Source organism: Blennius ocellaris (genome assembly GCF_963422515.1).
Source record: "Blennius ocellaris genome assembly, chromosome: 12".
NCBI classification, from domain to species: Eukaryota; Metazoa; Chordata; class Actinopteri; order Blenniiformes; family Blenniidae; genus Blennius; species Blennius ocellaris.
In genome coordinates, this window is record NC_137661.1 from 13256455 (window position 1) to 13278775 (window position 22321).

The following is a 22321-nucleotide window of genomic DNA, read 5'->3' on the forward strand; positions in this document are numbered from 1 at the left end:
AAAAAAAAAGTAAGGATATAAAATAAAGGAGACCATCTGACTGTCACTCTTCTAATCAAGGATAATTTAAAAAAAAAAGTGCATCATGTTGCATTATCTAACAATGTGAATATGTCAGTTTGAAATAAGACATTTCACCCAAATTATAAAAACAAAACCTCAAAGGTGAGAGAAAACAAAACTACAAATTATGTACATACACATTATATATGCATATATGATGCATAAATACACACATAATGCTATACATATATACTGTCTTTACATATACATTTACATAATACACTCTGAAGCTGATTTTGTTTTGTGGTAAGTGACAGATTCTCTATATTTCCCCATATAATTTGTATGAAGGCAAACAAACACCCTTTTTTATATCCTTCAGTTTTCAAACAAATTTGTTTTCTTTTTTTTTTAACTCTTGATTGGCCAACTTCACTTAAGGGGTTTCTCTTATTGTTGCTGTGTTGGGTGAAAAAAAGTGTAGATAAAAACAGTAGGTACGTTTTCACAGGTGGACAGGTCACTTGCAAAGGGGTGATCCGATGGTGAGTGAAGAGGATTTTGGCAGACACCGTGCTCACCCCAAAGTTCCAGCACTGCGGATGAGTTGGGAGACGTCAGGTGGGGCTGCGGGGAGGAAACTGGTGGGCAGTGATTGAGGAGGCAAAAGGTTTGTTCTTAATTCCAGATCCGGAGGAAACTGTCCCAAGAGCCAGTGGCCACAGCCATGCCGTCCTGCGTCACTCCTAAACAGCTGACTCTGTTGTCGTGGCCAGCGAGCACACCTGGAGGTCAAAGAATACAAGATGTGGTCGAGAAGTCGGGATGAGTCCCGATAAGATCTCCTATCAACTTGGCAAAACTAATTTTTGGTTGAGTTCCGTGCCTGCTACATTGCAAATATACAAGCATGTACTCACATAGAGAAATATCACAATATGTAATGTGTAGGGTGAGGATTGGAAAAATAAATGAACAAAATTAAGCAAATGAGAAAGTTTAACATAATATTATGTACATAAGCTGAAGCGCTCTTCATATAAATATAGAAATATATTATTATATAAACTTATATTATATAAACACTGACAGCATCACTTGTCGAAACCAAACATTGTCAGTTACAAATAGCTCAGTTTCCACACCAAGGAAATGGAAATAAATCAAAATTACTACTTGTTAGACAAAACAATGACTTGAAATAAAGCACATTTTTAAAGATCAACTGAAATGAGGTGGATTGATATTTGATTCTTCCATCAATTCCCATGAACACAGTTTCTATGTGCCATCAGACATTTGACTTTGTTTTACAGAAGAGCAAAGGCGAGGCTTTGATGTGAAAATACTCCCCGAATCATGTTTTACTACTCTTTCACACAGACTAAGCCCCATGAGAACAATTAAAGCAAAGACACAAGGTGAGAACTGAGAAAATGTATTTTCCACTTCACAAGGGCTTTCGCCACTTCAGCAGTCTAAAAACACTGACCATAATTTAAAACTCGACTTCCTGGTCAAACAAGCCTCCTTTCTTCAGTCATTGGAAGCTACAGAGCCAACACCCAGGCTTCAGACGTCACTTACCTGCACGCTCGCCTTTAAGAGTGTCCCACACATTGCAGTTGAAGTCATCGTAGCCCGCTAAGAGCAGGCGGCCGCTCTTGGAGAATGCAACTGAAGTTATGCCGCAGATGATGTTGTCGTGGCTGTACATCATCAGCTCCTGGTCAGCACGCAGGTCAAAGAGCCTGCAGGTGGCGTCATCAGAGCCGGTACCAAAGGCATTCCCATTGGGGAAAAACTGATGAGAAGAAGCCATAAAGACAAGTGTTGTCACATCTTATCACTCGACCAGGGGAAAAGGTTGTGCTTCTGAGAAGAATACTTCTTGAACTTCTCTTAAAAAACATCAACTTTATTACTTCACCTTTTAACCTTTCAAAATGAAATATGAGTCATACTATCTTAAGCATGTCAGAATGTAGTTTGACATATAGAAATGCTTAACATTTCAGCAATCATTCATTGAATACAGAATGAATTAATTTAATATACAAATATAATGGATTTACAGTTCAACGTCATTCTTTTGTACACTGAACCTCGAAGGATTATGGACTAAACTAACTGTCCTGTCAAAAGTCAAGGTTTTGACATGATAATAAAAGAAAAGACACATTCTCCTCTTTGGACTGACCAATGAGGGTTCATAGTTTAATGGTATGAACAAAGACGATCCTTTGAGTGGAGGAAGAATTGAGGTAATAAAATTGAAACAGCTTCTCTTCAAGGGTTACTCATACTATATTATACATTATTCTGTATTGTATAAATATACTATCCTATATTATGTACATATTGTTAAGTCTATATCTTTCTTTGACGTTACCTTTCTCCTCCGCTGTCACAACACCTGCAATTTCCCCCACTGTGCAACTGGTAAAGGAATATTTACTCCAATGGAATGCAACTGTACATGCTCTCTAATAAAATGTATTGTTGCTTTCATCCTTTTATGAAACCGACTTGCAATCAGAGTGCAGTTCTGCAATTGCTCAACTTTCATACGTTTCTTCCTCTCTGCAGTGTGTTTGTGACGGAAGGTCTGATACTCACAGTGACAGCATTGATGTCAGACACATGGCCAGTGAATGATTGCCTGCACATGCCATCGCGGATGTCCCACAGCTTGGACGTAGCGTCGCACGCTCCCGACACAAACGTCTTGAAGTCTGGGCTGAGAGACAAGCTCATCACGTCCCCTGTGTGACCAGAGAAGCTGGTGGCCTGCTGGCCCGTCTCGATGTCCCACAATGCACTGCAGGAAATCAGTTGTGGTCAAAAAAAGAGCTGTGATCCTTGAATTATTGCTTTACATTCACATTGGACATTGATTGTGCTAATTTTCGAATATTCCCCCCCCCCAATTTCATTTACCTATAAATGATGATTTCATTAACTGATATTTATTAATATTGTATATATCCTAAACAGAAAAGTAAGAACAAAATAAGGCAACTAGTAAAACTTATAAAGACAGAGGGATATTTTTGTCATGCACAGTGCACAAGTGTTTAAGTAACGCTCACCAGGTGGTGTCTCCAGAGCTGGTTAGTATCTGGTTGTCATCCAAGAAGCGACAGCAGGACAAATAACCTGGAGATACACAGTAGCTATACATCAGATAAGGCATCCACTTTTCATGCAGACAATTGCCTCAGAAACTGTAAATAATCTCTGGAAAATAACATGAGCATCTCTCCAACTTTATATAATTTACAGCAGTTCACAATTAGCAAAAGCAGGATACATTCTGAAGAAGGTTGCAAGGCCATGAAAGTCCAAATTTATATACACACAGAAGAGCAATATTGAGCCAACAATGTTTTTAGACTGTAGGAAAAAAAAAAAATAGAGTCCATCCATCCATCTTCCATACTGCTTTATCCTGTGCAAGGTCAGGGGGGCGCTGGAGTCGAGTTCAGCTGACGAGCTGAGGGCAGGAAACATCCTGGACAGGTCAACAGTCCATCACAGGGCAAACACAAAGAGACAGACAACTTCACGCTCACATTCACACTTAAGGGAAATTTTTGGTCCCAAATAATATCACATGCATGTTTTTGGACTGTTGGAGGAACCAGAGTACCCAGAGGAAACCCACCCACACACAGGGAGATCATGCAAACTCCACACAGAAGGATCCCGTCAATATTTGAACCCAGACCTTCTCGCTATGAGGCAAGAATAATAAACCACTGCTCCAGTACACACAAAAGCTCAGATTGAAACTGTTGTTCATAGAGTGAGACGAGTGGAAACAATTACCATCATGGATATATCATTACTAGCATCTTAAAAGCAGAACAAAGTGTCTGTTTAGTCTTATTTCTCCTCGTATTGTATGGCTGCGCATACCCGTGTGTCCTGGTAGCTCTCTGGTCACACGCACGTTGCCCTCGCGGGTCTTCAGGCTGTATATAGAGCAGATGTTGTCCAGACCACCGCAGGCTACATAGTTCCCAGAGGGGGCGTACGCACAGGTCATCACCCAGGAAGAGCGCAGTGGGATGGCGTGCATCTGAATACAAAGAGAATTAAATGCATTTCTTTACATAACATAATATAGTCCTTGCTTTAGAGAATGAGGAGACATTTTAAAAGATGAATTCAATAAATTAGTTTCAATCAACTGGGATGATGGTGCCTTGTCTTTGATTGCAACAGATTCAGAGCAGTGCAGGATTTATAATCAAAATGCTCCGTTAAGGTTTTTAATACAGCTTTGTTTGTCATACCTTATGCACAATAGTGACAGTCATAATCATACCTTGTTCGTTGTGTAGCTGTCCCATATAATAAGCTTTCCATCTTGCGAAGCACTGACAAGTGACCTAAACACAAGTGAAGAAACGTTACACAAGGCCCATCTGCAGAGAAACCAACATGATCATAGATACATGCACCCGGTTTACTCAAAGCAATGGGAGCCAGCCACTTTACAAAATACTATGCTATACTGTCGATCTCAATGTAAACAGGGCATTTGTTGAAGAAGCATTCTGCCTGAGCCTCCTGCTCATGTGCGTTACATTCTCTTTTCTCCCTTTCCTGGTGGAAACCTCCCCGTCTAGAGAAGCCTCTTTTAATGTCCCACTCCATGTAATATTCATAACCCCAGTTATGCAAAAGTCCCTGTGTGTCAAGTGGGAGGTGAAGGCCTGGCAGATTGGGACAGCACGAGAAAGACATCAAGGTGGGACAGCGAAAGAAAAGGCAAGGACTGGGGTAATAGAGTGGAAGATGTAAATGGGGCAGATGCACTAACAGCTGGAAACCCCCCTCCCACCCTCACTGGGTGTTTCAGTCTCTCCGGGAACAGGAAGTGGTTTGATGCTGCTTCACAACAATCAAGAGGCATGTCATCACGCTCAAATGTCAGAGGCTGTTTACAAAATAAACAGTCACCTCCTGCAGGGGTCACCGAGAGAGTGTTCGGCACACCCATACACACAAGTTGTGGGACCAGACAACAGATAACAACAGCATTTAAAAGTTACATTTTAAAAGCATGTTACAGTAGCTAATAGACTGATATGCAATTTTGTTAAAAGACAATCGTGCATCATTTCTGAAAATCAAATCAATCAAATGACAAGCTCGAGTGATCAATCAATTTCATACAGATTAGCAGAAGTTAATGCACTACATGCACACCACAGAAGGAATACAAGCATAACTGCTATTCTCTGTGCGACTCCCCTTGATGCTCATAATTGCAGCAAACACTTAAAAAAGCAGTTTGTAAGATTGAAGTTAATGACGATTTCATGTCTGTGTCCAGAACAGTCAAATCTGGAGAGACACTTCTTCACTCAGTGGTATATTGTGATATTCAGTCAGAACAATGCCAAGGTTTTAGGATCTTACAAACTTCATTTTTAAGGAAATATTACAAAAGCTGTAGGTCACTACAGCTCATCTCTGTGCCTAGAGTCTATCATTATTGTGCTCATAGTGAAGGCATTAAACAGTGCAAGTACTTAGATGTACAGTAGTGGTGAGGGTGATAGGAGTGGCAGTCATTTATGATAGTATTAGTCATATTAGTAGAAAAGTAGTAGTTGTGGCAGTGGAGGAGGTAGTAGTAGTAGAACTGATAGTAGTGTTGCCCCCACACCTGGGACTCCCATCACTGCCCCAGTGCATCGCATTGGGAAACAAACGGACAAAGAGAAAGATAAAGAGTAATGCACATATTAACACATGTGAAAACAAAAGCTCATAATTCCAGTCATGAAAGGAATGTGCCTTCTAAGGGACTTGTTTACAACAGTGATCTACTAAAACCAGTTCTCAATAACAGTGGTTTAAGGAATTGAACAATTAAAAGCAGCTTTTACAAGACAGACATAAACTAATTCAGGACCAGTGATTTTGCCGTCTGATGTCTATATTCACATGGTTGTTTATGTTTGAAATACTGTGATTTCTAACCATGTGAGTGCAACTTCCCCACTGACGTCGTGTCCAGTAGTCATTAAAACAAGAAGCACCACTCGGTTGGTGGAGCATTGTGAAGCTGAACAGAACCACCACATTGCAGCTGATTTACAAATGTGTACCAAATGCACACAGTGGTCTGAATATCCAGTGTGAAAGCAGACTAAAAGTTACCATGACAGCAGTACCAGAGGCCAATATATTAATATGTTTTATTTAAATTCTTGAGCGAAGTAGCTCATATTGTTTTGCTGCAATAAACTTAGAAATAATTTGATGAATTTGAAATATTGGGAGTTGAACTGAAATGCAAAACAACACAACTTAAATCAATGGCAACAGACAGCAAGTAGGCGCAACAACAAATGTACACCAACATTTGATCTGAAGATATAAACAAAAGTAAGAAAAATAATATACGTTTATCATTTCAAGAAATTTCTAAGGAATTATATAAGTGTTATTTAAAGTAAAGATAAGCCTTTTGTTGTAAACCTTATTCAAAGAAACTCCTATAAAAATGACAAAAAAACCTCAAAACAAAAGAAAGAAAAACAGAATCAACCACTGAAGATGCACAATGTCCTTGAAGCTAATATTTGTGTCCTTAACATAATAAGCACCTCGAGTCACTCCCCCAGTGCATTGCATAGATCTTGGCCAAGTGACCCCTGAGAGTGCGTCGCGTCCGCATCTGTATCCGGCCCACGGAGTCCAGACCAGCTGTGATCTGCCAAAACACAGGAAGGAGTGTCAGCTGTTACATGTGTTTTCTGACTGCGAGAGGAAACTGAAGTCACCATAGAAAAGTCCCCTGCGCACCGATGGAGAACATGCAAACCCAACCCAGAAAGGCCCAGGAGTCTTACCTGTGACAGAGTGGAATCGCTGCATGCTTTCCTGGCATCCTGCAACAAAACCATTGTTCAGAACAAAAACCAAAAAAATATGCTTTTTCAACCAGCAACCTATATGATTATTGCCTTTGCACCAAATACGCAAAAAGACAAAAATAGCAAACTATGCCCTGTTACATTACCTGTAACTCAAACTGAATACCTCAGTAGTCCTATTATACTTGTATAACAGTAATTGACATTTATCCTTTAATTCCTAGAATCAAATATTTTCACTTGAATAGAATGGAATAGAACTTAATTGTCACTCTGTAGCAATGGTGAAACACTGTTGCAGCAGTGACATTTCAAACAACCTCAAGGACAGCAATAAAAACACAAGCAATAATACAAAACTGTGGAGAAGACTAAAATATTAAGTATTAAATATTGAAAATCAAAACTGAGAAGTATAAACAAAGTATTTACAAAAGTTGAAAGGATGAGACTCACTGGCACGCGCACACACACACACACACAAACATTATATTGTACCCGGATCTGATTGCGTAGCTGCTCAGCTTCCTGCCGCAACTGTTCCAGCTCACTCATTGTCCCTTTGTGATGTCTTCAAGCCACTACTTCACTCCAAACACTGCCTGTTGGGAAAACACGGGCTTGCACGCATGCACACAGTCGCACTCGCATTCACCCAACCAATCACACACACAGACATACACACGTACGTGTGTGTCCACCCACTCTGCCAGCTGACACCTGCAAGACAGCAAGACAGAAATACCATAAGTTCAACACACAGGCATGTAGCAGAGGACTGGAACACTTCCTCCGGACAAACACAAGTATCGTATTTGGACTCCAACAACAAAGCTGCAAAGGGTGGGGGGGAAAGGTGGAGCTGGGTAGCAGCTTAGTGGGTGGCCTGACCCTTCAAACACCATTAGTCTGGTTCAAAAGGTTGTCTGAGACGGGCACTGACCTTTCCACACGCAATCAGCCTTTTTAGTGTTGCACAGTGCAATTTGGTCAATCTGCATGCATGCGTGTGTGCAAACCCTGGATTGTGGGTGGGTAGGTAGGTATCACGTAATCTCTCTTAATGCGCATCTGCCTTAAGTGTGCGAGACTTAGCATCTTTAGAATAGAGTGGCAGATTAATCCCAGAGGGAAATTCTTTAAACTTTGTATAAACCCTGCAAGTCAAAGGTTTGGGCACACGTTTTTATTAAACGATTTTTCATTCTCTTCTTGACTATTTACATTGTAGTTTCTCGCTGAAAGCATCAAAACTACTTGCACTGTTGGGGATTTATTCAAAATTGAAAGCACACTGATCCAGCATGGCGACCACAGCACCCTGCAGCGACATGCCATCCTATCCAGTTTGCGTTCAGTTGAGCCGTCATTTATTTTTCAACGGGATAATGCCCCCAAACACACCTCCAGGCTGTGTGAGGGCTATTTGACCAAGAAGGAGAGTGATGGAGTGCGGCTCCAGATGACCTGGCCTCCACAGTCACCTGACCTAAACCCAGTCCAGATGGTTTGGGATGAGGTGGACCGCAGTGCGAAGGCAAAAGAGCCAACAAGCGCTCAAGATCTCTGGGACTCCTTCAAGACTGTCGGAGTGTGTAAAGCAGTAATCAAAGCAAAGGGTGGCTACTTTGAAGAATCTAAAATATAAAACATGTTTGGAGTTAATTCACACGTTTTGTTTACTCCATAATTCCATATGTGTTCATTCATAGTTTCGATGCCTTCAGCAAGAATCTACAATGTAAATGGACATGAAAATAAAGAAAAAACATTAAATGTGAAGGTATGTCCAAATGTTTGACTGATATATAACTATATAAATGTATATGCACGCATGCCTGCATGTATGTATGCATGTGTGCCCTTGCCAGTTGCCACTACCTTTACCTTGGGGAGCATGAATGTGGGTCAGAGAGCACTTAGACACTCCTCCTTTACAGTCTGTTGTCAAGCAGTCGAACCCTCTGAGATTAAATTTTCAGGTCCATTTTCTATAATTCAACAATAAGCCAAAGCCCAGCCCTTCCTCTCCCCAGCAAGTCATGTAATATAAAGACAAGCTTGTGTGTGCTTCCGCCTCTTTACTGCAGCTTTATTCAACCCTAATGCGACATGAGTTACACACTCTATACAAATCAAAAATAGGACAAACTTTACGAAACACATCACAGAGGTCTTGGTGTCAATTTGTCTATTATGTTGTACTGCTCAACAACAATACAATAACTGCATTTTGCATCTCTGCCATGTGGACAATTGTTAATCCAAATTTTAAGCCACAGACTTATGCCAAAGAATGCAGAAGGATGTGTAAAACTATGCAAATAATAGTGACTAATGCTGAGAAACACACTAAAGATTTTCCATAAAATTGGGAAAAACAGACAGCTCCAATCGGATCGGATCTGTGGCACAGTATGCAGACTTTGAGAAAGCACAGTCATTTAAGGACCCGAGGTGGACACTGATAGCTTCCAAAGTGAGTAACCACATGAACAGCCAAAAAGAAGCCGTCAGAAAGATAAATGGCCGACAGTAAAGGGCTGGATAAACTTTATCTGTCAGTAATTTATAGTAGCATTGCATAGGATCAGAGCAACAAAGGCACAACTGTGTGCAGGAGCTGCCCATTGTTTAGCACATGGTGATCGTAGACAGGACAGTCTGTGACTGTCACAGTTGGGAATCTATGAGGGGCAATGGGAGGCAATGGTTTCTACGACCCTGTCCAGACACGTAACCACTCAAAGCTCCATGCATCAACCCTGTCCAGTTTGGCCACAGTGTATATGAACTGGAAACAAAGCCTTTGCAGACATACGAGATTATGTTGCATAGGACAGGTGAAGTCATGACATTCATATTTATCTCTACAAATCAATGTCACCAGTTTGATAGGTCAACAGAGATGCATTCTTACATCTGTTATTACGTCAGTGTGTGAATGAACCCATCAACAAAAACATAAAATATAAAATGCACAATTACACAACCTAGTAAAAAGTCTCAGCAGGTAATCTTTCTGTGTGGAATGTTCAAGATTTCCCTCTGTCTGTTTTGTTTGTGTTTTTTTTCCCCCTCCTGGATACTCTGTTTTAATCCCTCAGTTGAGCATTTGAGGTTAAATGGTGATGTTAAAATACTCACAGCAGTGAATGTGAGCGTTTGTTATTTTCTGTCTGTTTTCTGTCTTCCCACCCGATGATGAACTGGTGCCCTATCCGGGGCGTCGACCATAAACAGCTGGGATCGGCTCCAGCCAATCAATGTTCTATAATTCTAAACAGAAGTGCCCTGAAATTGAATAATGACAATGAATTGAACATCTCTGGATTTGATATGATGTGTCCATTATGGAGGAGAGCTATACTAATGTTCAAACTTTCGTTTTCAATTGTATGCACTCACCAAAGAAAAATATACTGTTAATTCTGGTTTTGTTGCTCCAGAGGATCCATAGACAGACAACAAAATATGAGCATTACATCATATAAAGATAGTCTGTGATGAATTTGTTCATATGGGGATTCTTGTTAGGGTGACTTCAAGCAGAGAGGCCTACGCATTTGCATCATCTGCGAGTAAATACTGATGAACAAAGGCACATGCACAGGGGCCCAAGAAAACGTTTGACCAGGCAGGTCAGGAGTTGACCTTCCTTACTAGTCAGGCCTTGACAGAGTCCCACACCAAAGATTGCTCTTAGCACTTCTGCATCAGCGATTACAGTATAGCAATACTGTCCAGCAGTAAAACAATAACCATGTGTTATATTGTATCAGACAATCACAGGTGTTATTATTGAACAGGGTAACGATTTTAAAAGGTTTTAACTTATTTTTGCTGCGTTCATCCTTCACAATGAATTGTATAACTTCACTTTTCATGCAACCATTTTTAAACAGCCTGAAGCTGTGAAATTAATATTTTCTTTTGTCTTCATCCCAAATCAATATGCATGCATTGGCTTATAAACTGCAGAAAGATTTTTAGAAGGAAAGTTATCTCAGTTTGTTGTGTTGATGTCAAACTTCAAAGCAGCAGCAAAGCTCTCACAGCTGTGAACTTGTTCGGTTACTACTGACTAATCCAAACATCCTTACTTAGGGAATGTTTGACAAAATTCAAATATGATGATGGGCCACATGGTTCCTTCCAGTTTGTCAATGTATGTGTATATCAAAATTATTAGATGAGAAGAACATAGGATATGCTCAGAATTACAAGAGCCAAACTATAGCTCTCACACGATAGCTTTAACCCACACACACAACTCAGAGATGGTTCCAAGCAAAAAAAAAGGGAACATTTCTTACTACAATTTAATTTCCACATTACAACACATGAGAGACAATTCAACACAATTTAGTGAGGTTCAAGAAATGGCAATCCCTCACCGTTGTCTTTTTATTTTGACCACAATTTAATAAGTTTGAAATTTTGTAGCACGACAGACCTGACTTAAGAAAGAGACCCTCTCAGGCTTCTGCTGACCTTAAAGCAACCTTTTTATGTGATCAGCGTTGTTTGAGTGCTTTTACATCTGTGACAGTGTTCATACTAGTCAGATAAGTCTGATTGCCATGTCATAGCTGTCCTTGTTTGGAAGTGTTAATGCTGAAGTCTTTCTGACGTCTTTCTTAAACTTGTTTTAGTATTTAGTTTTAGTGTTTTGTTTATATCTGTTGTGTCTTGTTTATATCTTTTGGCCTGTTGTAAAAATTGCAGAGTGATTGCTACTACTGGAGAGACTGCAGGCAGGAGTGGCGAAATAGAATACAATACTTAGATATTGAGGTTACTGGACAATCTACCTGCAATCTATATCACAATAATAAACACGTATAATGAGTCATGATGAGTGTTTTTAATATTATGAGGAGACCAGGTTGAGAAAGTATTTCCAGAGTTTGTGTTTCTTTTTCTTAGAATACACATTGAAAGAAAATGTAGCCAAACTGCAAACACTCAATCATAACTGTAGTTGAGGGCCACAAAACAGTATTGAGGGCTTTTATGAAATCTTTTTGAGTTCCATTTTTATGAGCATGACATATGTTCTGTCGTCCTGGCTACTATTTTGAAAAATTGAAAATATTAGTATCACTTAAACATGTCACCTTGAGCAATGGACACGGATGATTGACATTTCAGTCATATGGTATATGCAAAGTTTCAACTGATTAATCAACCGAGAAAACAACTGTTGAGTGTGTCAATTTCAAGCGTATTTCTGAAGTCATTTTTGACATTTAAAGGACAAGGGCTTTGATAAGCACTCTCACCTCAGATGGAGACAGCCCCGTTACCAGGGTGTCAGTGTTTGTATATTTTCCAGATATGTGTATTGCGTTTTTTTTCTCCTGGGAACGCAGCTTTTATTTCCACTGTCCAAAAACATGTATTTGAGGTTAACTGGCGCCCCTGAATGTGTGACTGTCTCTGTGTTTATAATGAAGTGGCAAATTGTCCAGGATGTACCTGAGACTGGCTCTTGAGCGAGATGAAGCAGAATAAAAAAAATGGATGCAAGATAAAAATGTGGAATAAAAGTGTAAAAAACAAACAAATAATACAGGAGTTACAGTGAATAGGGCTCCTTCCATATAATCCATTATCTATGTATAAACACAACTCCCAAAATTGTATTCAGTTTTAGCCCAACAAAAAATGCATTTCTTATTCATATTCCACAGGTCCTCATACATCAACAATAATAGTTTGGGCCAATTTTGGCTACAATCTTTGGCTTCCCAAAGAATCTGGCTATGATTTTGTTTGATTTAGATCCCCTCCAGGAATTGGAGATTGTTACTTGGATTACTTCAATACACGTCACCTCCCAGACACTAAAGTATGACCTCACATCTCTGCCTTGTGTCTTTGGCAACATTTGGGTTCATACTTGATAATATTCAGTATACACCAATATTTTTTTATCTCGTTTTTCCTTTTATGCATTGAAAAAAAACCTATTCTGTCAGTGTTAGTTCAATTAGTTTATCCCATACTGTGTGTGTGTTATTATAAAAAGTTGAACAGTACTACAGCTCTAGCATTTTATGAAGCTTTACCCCAGTAAAATTGCCAGCAAATTAATATTTCACAACAACAAAAAGTCTATGTTCAAGCATTTATGGATGGAAAAAGATACTAATCGCTGCAAATCCACATATGGTATCAGTAAACAACCAACCAACCTACCCACCCACCTACATCATCAACACATATTGGTAATGGTTATAAGAGCCTCTGATTCCCGAAGATTGTCTGACAGATGCAACAATTTGCAGGGGCAGAGAGCTCCATCACGCAACCAGTGGATGCTGGATGAAGGCGGACTGCCATGTATATTTAATAGAAAAGAGAGGATGGGGGAAAGCGACGCAGGGTATCTCAGCGCCACATATAAGAAAACGGATGCACAAGTATAAAACACCCGTGAATATGTGGCTTCTGGTGAACGACTCTCTCACTGTCACGTATTGACAGCGGGCAGAAGGCCACGTTAGTGAAGCGGTGTGTTTTAATCAGTGGAGGCAACAGTCAGTCAGGGCATCGTTATTATAACAGCCTCGCTCCCGCAAGGCTGGAGTATGACAGACGATGTCACAATTTGACAAATCATCACATCATCAATACGAACTAAACCGGTCTGAGTGGAGACGAGTTTAGCTTAAAAAAAAAAAAAAAAAAAAACACACACACGCCAAACTAACAAGCCAGAGCCCACGTCCTTACCTGAAGCAGGCTGTCTGTTCCTCTAATCAAGTCAAACCGCTCCGGTTTCACACGGCGATGATGCCCACAGCTGTGAGAGAAATCGTGATGACAGCCGCGTTAATTTTAAGGTTTGTTTTTTTCCCCTGCGATTACAAACGGTCAAAACAAGCAGTAACTCTGCTCGAATTTGACTACAATTCACACCAAGCAGGCTAATCACCACACCCATGAAAGTGGGAACATGGCAACAGCCCACGCTGGGGGGAGTCCTGCGGTGGAGTGAGGAATATGTAAATTTTCTAGAGAAAAGAATGTATGACTGAAATAGCTATGATGTACAAATACATCAAGTATTGAAGTAATAACGCAAAAATCAATACGTTATAACATCTATTTTTCATCGATGTTGTGCTAATTCAGTATTGAGTACCCTGTAGCAGGAATGGTACGGTCCTCTCGCCCCCCCGATAAAAGGAATCGAACGGGATACAGGAAATAGACACGAGACTTATAGAATAGTGGTAAAAGAAGTGAGAAGCCGTATTTCAGATTTGACTTTTTGTGCAAGCTTAACTGAATAAAAAAAAATGCTATAATTTTCCTTCTTACTAATATTCCAAAACAAATCAGGGCTGCTACTGCAGTATATTATATATATTAAATAAAAAAAAATGTAGAAAACTAGAATACAGTGGGGATTTTTTTCAGGGCGACCTGTTAACCACCTGTGACCATTCCTGACTGATTTGTTTATATTTATATTGCACATACTACGTAACTATAATATAATTCATTCAGAATGTATAGAAAATATATTACTAAACTATGTACCAATATGTTACCAAACTGCTCCTCTTGAAGAAATATTTCAATGAAAAAGAATTGAGATTGAGGAGTTTTAATAATTCAATTTTGTTTTAACTCTAGGTTGTTGTTTTTTTGCTCTTTTTTTTTTGCTTTTTCTCGGTAAAATAAATAATTCAAGTAGCCCCTCTTTGGCTTGTGTGAAATTCACAAGACCATTTCAGTCTTTTCTATACAGTCAGTTGACTGACATGTAATGACAAACTTACAGCTATGAAATTATTTAGTCTAATGAAATTAGTAGGCCTAATTTTGTAATTTTTCTGCAATATTTGTGAATAGATGGAAAATATTTCTGTGGTTCCAACTCTTTAAATAATTATCTTGATTTCTGTCCCTTGAAGAAAAGTACATGCATTTCAGTTCATCAGTTTACATGCTCAGTAAGGTATCACCTGTAACTAAAAGTCTTACTTCATCAGTTGATATGGACACGGTGTAAATCTCTCTTTTTTTGGCATTGCTTTAAAGTTGGAGAAAAAAATTAAGTACACATCAGTGAAGACAAACCCGTTATCAAGATCCAAATCGTGAAAAGTCAAATCTCTGGGGTTTGGATTGGACGAGGAGACAGCTGTGCCAAGTCTCACCCCAGCACACCATGGTTGGCCTGCAGTGGGCTCATTGAAAAGGATCTCTCTCCATTGGGACAGGATGAATTTTTAATGGGGCCAATGAAAGGGAGCAGTGGGATAGGCTTTTCCATATCTCTGCACGAGCCACAATCAATAGAGGGAGGATGAAAGTTTCCCAGCCCTTGGTTTCCTTTCGAAGTGGCATGGGGCCAGATTAAGTCTAATTGAATTCACATACACAGCAGTAGTTTAGGTGTGTCAGTCCAATTTCCCCCCTAAACACATTATAAGGATTAGGATTAACAAGAGACAGGAGACATGTGTGGTTTGTTTGTCATTAGGGCATTTGGGATTAAGATTTTTGTTTATTTGTTCTCAAGCCAACAGTCATCAGTATAACATGAAACAGGATAATATTATATCAGAATCTGAATCTGTTATTGTCATTGTAATATAGGTACAATGGAATTGTTGTGACAGTCGGTACCAACTCAACCGAGGCAGCCAGTGTCACTGCGCACCTTGCAGATAATAATCTAATTATACTGTCGTTCTTATTTGTAATAAAATTGTTATAAAACAAATGTTAAATGTATAGCTTAATGTAACAATTTTCCAGTTGGAAGTTTTCTGTAACTTGATTGAAAATTTACAACACATTTGGTCACGTCAGACCTTTTGTCAGATCACATATGAGATTACTCAAACATTACTTGTGTCACCATGATTCGCCCTATGATTGTCAAGAAGGATATTTTAAAAAGTCACAGCTGTTGAGCCCTCAGCTTCAGTGAGCCCAAAGACTGAATTCATTAGTCAGCTGAGAATCACAGTAAGTGCATCCAAAAGCAATTCCTTGGCCTTTCAAGTTCCTTAGCCCATTGCCTGGCAACCAAAGGAAAGGAAGGGAGCAAATCAACACTGTAAAAATAGCACAACAATAGCTTGGTGTCTATAAAAAAGTAGACACATGTTGATGATTCTATAAATAGCAACCTTCTGCCTATAATAGGTATTATGTACCGGGAACTCAACTGTATCATTGATATTGAATAAGATATTTTTGAATAGATGCAAATTCAACAAGAGGAGTAACTGAGCTGAATGCAAAAAAATAAATAATTATTAAATTAAAAGATATAGATGAATCCTTTCATTTGAATAGGGAGGATTTAGGAATAAAAGAATCATGAAGAGTACGATTCCGTGATAAAAAAAAACAACAAAAAAATCAAACAGGTTGGCAGGGTTTCCTTATCCAAGTTTTTTTCCGAATCAGCTGTTTTGGATTTTTTCAAAATTATTTCATGCTGAAATACTAAATTTGATTGTGTCATCATTTGCGACAATTAAAAAACATCCAGGATAGATAAAGGAGAACTGGCATTACCATGCCTCAAAGAATATTTCCACGGTGCACAAATCAAACCCCTGATATACTGGTGCATGAGGGGATACACAGCAAAATGTAAAAGTTTCGAAATAGATATGAAACACAAAGAAGTATGGAATTTAATGGCAGACAAAGACTTAATTTCTAATAATTTAGATAATCAAGTAAACCCAATAATTAAAACTTCAATTGACATATGGAACACAGTGGTGGGGAAATCTAAATTAGATAGAGAGAAACAGACTTTGAGTTGGTGGGACTCAAGATTTATACCTGCCACTCATAATAAAGGCTTTAAGCAATGGGAAAATAAAGGTATTACAGCAATGTGCACGATGACTGAACGAGGCAAGCTGCTGAACTTTGATAAACTGAAGGAGAAATTTGGACGAGGGGAACATGATCACTATCAATACCTGCAAATTAGAGACATCTTTGAAAAGAAGATGAAAACTTACACAACAAATGAAATAATAGAGATATTTTAGAAAGCATACGATGGGACAAAATGCAGAGTAATTTCAGCTCTGTACAAAGGTTTAATGCTATACAGAAATAGTTCATCTCTGTATTAAAGAGAAATGGGAAAAGGAGCTTGGGGCTCATATCTCCGAGGAAGAACGGGCTGTTATGTGTAAAACTCAGTGCACGTCCACGAGCTCCAGGACTTGGAGACAACACAACTGGTAGAATTTACATAGACATTTTATCACTCCTAAAAGCAAGAGGGGAATGATCTCAACCCAGCAGTCATGCTGGAGATCATGTGCATTGAAGGATGTAGACCACACACATATATTCTGGTCATGCCCAAACGTCAAACAACACTGGGACAAAATATGGCTAATGTTGAATATAATACTTGGATATCAGCCACCCATATCTTGTAAGGTTTTATACCTGGGGCACATAACAGGTGAGGTAATTCAAAAAGAAGATCAATATGCATCACATATTGGCATGCAATGTGGAGGAGATTCACGTAATGGAGATATGTACTCGTAAACTGAGACTGCAAGAGCCACAATTCTATAATAAATGGGAAAAATGGACAAATTACCGAAGACAGGAAGAGGACGACACCATCATCACCTCTACCCGACAACAAGGACTTGAATCATTGTAAAACTGAATGTGAATGTGCTACTCCCAACTGCTAAAATTGTTAATTAAAAAAAAAAAGAATAAAAACTTTCAGCCTAAAATAATAGAGGCAAGTGTCAAGTTAATGACGAGAATGAGGAGTGTTATCAGAAGTATGTGCACCAAGTGAGATATGTGCTGCATGTGGTCTTTACATACTGTATTTTATCATCATTACTGTGTCTGAGTGTTAAAAGAAGTGGGATCTCTGCTTTAGATATCCAGGCAGTGTAGCAGACTGAGGTTAAAAATAGATCTATTTTATCCAATTCGGTTTCACGGGACTGCTCAGAAACCACCTCAGTGTGAGGGTGTGCGAATTGAGTGGAGATAATTGATATCAATCAGAAATTCTCATTATGTATATTTTATCTGCGTTGTGTTTTTTCTGCATGCAGCGACACAACCTAACACAATGTAATACTGCCACTGTATCAAAGGCAATTAATAGGTGTAGCCACACTCAAACCTTAAAAGGCTTTATCAGGGCCTTCTTATCTACCAGACATCTCCCGGGGAGGCTGGCCGTTGCTACGGTAACCCTCACAAATGGCAACTGACGTCAGCAAGGTTAGGAGAAATACCGAGGAGAGCTGAAGCTGCTATGCATAATGGATTATTGAATAAAGTGACTGAAAATATGCGTGCCATGCCGACTTTGCCACCACTCTCTCTTTCTCTCGTGCGCTCTCACTTTGATGATTAAAATAAATCTTGACATTTTGGGGATTTCACTTTTGCTGACTGAAACCACTTTGGCAGAATAGGAACTGTGAAATGAACCAGTTTGCGTCAAACATTTTAAAGATCATATAATAATTTACTACATAATGGTTGGCTTCCAAAATTGGGGAATTCTACACAGATTTATTGATAAAAATAATTTTTTTCTGAGGTGGTGTGTGCGCAACTAAATGGGAAAATATAAAATAAATCCCACATTTTTTAATTGAACTCATGTGAAGCCACTCCCAGGTATCTGAGTCTCCCAGAACCGAGGAAGAGGAATCTGTCACATCAGAAATCACCTTTCTCGGTTGAGCTTTCCTTAGTCACATAACAAAGGGCCACAGTGACAGGCGCAGGTTCTCAGAAGTCATCGCTTCACATCTTGTTTAAGACCAGAGCATAAGTATGAGTGGTTTACTCTGTTCCCGTGTCAGGTCCTTGTCTAATCTTAGTGCTATTGTTGGCCCATGAGAGACTTTCACAGCAGCAGCATTTGAAGAGCCCTCATCGTTTCTATGATGATACTTCTTATGTTGTGTTGGAGTCACACTATCGACAAGCAGGACACTGATTGTGGAGTCAGGTTTACTCATTGCAAAGGCCAAACTGTTGCTACCCAGATTTAGCGAGCGAGACAGAAACACCTCGATGCAAAAGGAGCAACGCTGTATCCAATTTTGACAAGGAGGTGAAACATGAACACTAATACATCATTGTTATAAGGTCTAATAATCTTTTACATCAAGTATGGTACTCTGCTAATGATTCCAATGAATTTGACTTCAGGTAATGACAGCAGAAGAGTTGTAATTGGGTAATATCAATTCAAAGAGTAAATAACTAGTGACTGTAAACCCTTTGGATTGCTTTTTGTAAGTTAAGATGTAGTTATTGTGTTGCTGAGAAAGCTGAGTGAATGAGTGTGACCAAGCTTTTCAAACTTAGGGTCACTGGAAGCTGGAGCCAGTCCCAGGTGACTATGGAGAAAGGCAGAGTGCACCCTGACAGATCACCCGTCTGTCATGGGAAAACACAGGAGACAACATGCAAACCCAACACCAGGCCCAACTTTGACTCAAACCTGGGGCATTTTCTCCAACCACTAAGTTTGTATTAATGAGAAGTAGAAGAAGCCTGTAAACAGAAGTGAGAGTGCTCTAGTCCTGTGAAAACATTGCCACTTCTTCAAATAACAAGACACACAAAGCATGAAATAATGTGCTGTGAATTTCCTCAGAAGCCATGGAGGGGGAAATATTAGGGACATTACTGGTGTGGTAATCTTTTTTTAAAAAATGCGGCCCATCACCATAGTTACACAATGATACCTGATAATCATTCATGTATTACCATATCCCGAAAATTATCTTTATTTCACAGGTTGTAAACACACAAGAACACCAATATACTACCTCCTTGCCATGTGTGAGCCAAACACAGAACACCTTAAAAAGAAATGAGTTTGACAAAACCCGAGATGACAATTTTTTTCAATACTGCTGTTGTAGCTGAATTGCCTTCCAAATTCACACCTATCTCGGTTTAAAATCAATCTGTGCTTTCTGCAAGGTAACAAGTTCAGAGCTGTTATTCTGAATACTGTTGCAATATATCCCAAGTCAAACATAAGTAAAGTGCTTCTTTTTGCTCCTATGAGACTTATTACTGTTTTATCCTGACACCAGTGAGTTTGATGTGACCCTACATCACAGATGAATGAAGCCATGTAAACATCAAAGTGCACGAAAAAAAAAATTTTACATTTAGAAAAATAACTGATCGTGTTTTACCTTTTTTTTCAGTGGAGAGGAGCAGCAGTGGAAGTGAGTGTTTTCGGCATATGTCCTTAATCACGACCGGCACTGAGCGTTGTGGTTTTCAGTTCTTCCTTTCAGCTGTGAGTGCAGATGCTGCATGCAGGAGCAGTAAAGTGAGAGAGAAGGAGACAGAGCTGGAGTATGAGGCAGAGAGCCACTGAGTGGGAGGGTGAACATATGGGGGGGCATGAAGGATGGGAGCAAGAGTAGTATTCTATTAAAGGGACAGAAACGGTTTTTAGTGACACTACATTTATAGACATTACGGCAACAACAACAACAAAAAACAACACAGGTTTTGGTCACTCTGTTAGTAATATTCGGAAGGAAATGTATGCAGGTTTTGGTTGACGAGGATCTCGCCGCTCTTGTTAAAGACAGGCAGTGCAAGTTAACATAAGAAGGCCCTTGCATGTGTTATACAATAGATAAAGGAAGGTAAAAAGGTTCAGTATTGCAAAACCAAATAAAGATTAAATGAGATTTTGTGAATTCTATCAGGTGGGTATAGCAGGAATCAATGTCAAATATTTTAATATTATCTATGTCCGAATGAGAAATAGACCACACGAATCAATCTAGAAAAAATAATAAGACAGGGTTGTTACCTTCATCCAGGTCTCTAAGGATTATTTATCAATCCATTATCTCAGGTAATGAGACAGGAGGAAGAAGTTAAAGGGGTTAAGATAGGAGAGAGGGGCTATAAGGTGAATTATTTGCAAATTACATAGTCATGCTTTTGAAGCAACCCCACAAAATCTTTCTGTGAGAGAAGTATGGGAAATATTCAAGACAAAATCGATGTCACAAAAACACACTTTGTCAGTCCCTGTCACAAGAAATGAAGAAAGAAGGTGAAGTGGAATGATTATGAAGTGTATAAATAGGAGAAAGAGATTGCATTTTTATAGTTGGTTTGCTTGGATTTCAGGTTTATACTGGACTACAATAGAAATACTTAATTGACCTCAGAGGGAAACTCTGGTAACATTGTTCCACACAGAAAAGAACACAGAATAAATAGCATATGGAAGTGAAAATGTCAATATAACAGAATGAAGTCAAATATGTAATACATAACATTAATATGTTGAGCTAAGCCATGACTGATAGGCACATAGAAGAGTAAAATCAATAGAAAAACACAACAGTATTTACAATCAGGAGCTCGTCTTTATTTCCACAGGAATGATCTACTGGCGTTCTGTACTGCTCTTTGGTGATATTCATCTATTGCTGAAGTTGCTCCTGCTGCTGACCAGGACACCATGCAGGGGTCCATTTGGACATGATCCTCCTCATTGAGACCACCTGTACAGAGTCCATCTCCGTCCCCACCACGTCACCAGCCTTTTTAGTGAGTTTGTTGACCCCCCCCCCTTCAGCCTGTTATCCACCATCACCATGTGTACACAATTTAGGTTTCACAAGAAAAGCATCACAGCTATATCGCCAATGGTCAAATAGGACAAGGTATTTGTAAAGTTATTGTGTAAATTTGGATTCGATGAACGCTAATAATACTGAATAACTACGTGAACACCTCATCATTGGGATACTCCAAACAGCTTAGCAGTCAATAAGTTCAGCTTTTAAAGAATTTAGATGACTTCCTCTTTTTACATAACACTGTGAAAATTAAATGAAGCAAATATGGGAGGTAGAGAAGTTGAATATTTGTAAAATTCAGTGCCTCCACACAAGTTTCAGATTCTGAAGATAATTCAGATAATAGATTTATTGTATACCCCTGCATCAGGGGATTTGTTATCAGCATTCATAGCTTTATTGACATCTAAATTATTCATCAGATTAGTGTGGTGGGAGTCATCTATAAAAGGTAGGATAGGAACTTCGCGGGACCAGGGTTGAACGTCGCTGTTCTGTGGAGTCAAAAACACACAAATACATTGTACATTTCGTAATGCAAACAAAATGATTGCATTGAACTAATGAAACCTGAAAATATGTATCCAGTGTAAAACCATACTTTTTCATTCCATGAATGTTGTAGCTATAAGGTTTTATTGCCGATATGAATTATGGTAATATGACCAATGGTTTGATTAACAATCTAAATACAAGTGCCCCCCCCCTTTATTTTTCTAAACAAGCTGTATTGAATGAATTATGCACGTTTCCAGAATTTCTATATATATAAAAAAACATACA

At 39.1% G+C, this 22321-nt stretch overlaps 1 protein-coding gene across 2 annotated transcripts; it reads right to left on the minus strand.

The window, feature by feature from the left end:
- Positions 1-470: 470 nt before the first annotated feature.
- On the minus strand, positions 471-13766 carry LOC308137366 (guanine nucleotide-binding protein subunit beta-4). Of its 2 annotated transcripts, XM_080506023.1 has the most exons (11): positions 13644-13766; positions 7401-7622; positions 6879-6917; positions 6633-6739; positions 5687-5701; positions 4337-4400; positions 3925-4087; positions 3096-3162; positions 2623-2824; positions 1591-1807; positions 471-788 (listed from the first exon to the last, which is right to left on the minus strand). In XM_080506023.1, the coding sequence occupies exons 2-11, from the start codon at positions 7455-7457 to the stop codon at positions 682-684; spliced, it is 1038 nt and encodes a 345-aa protein (XP_080362149.1). In that variant the 5' UTR covers positions 7458-7622; positions 13644-13766; the 3' UTR covers positions 471-681. The 2 variants fall into 2 exon arrangements, with proteins under 2 accessions (XP_080362149.1, XP_080362148.1); XM_080506022.1 differs by lacking the exon at positions 5687-5701.
- Between the last annotated feature and the right edge of the window lie 8555 nt (positions 13767-22321).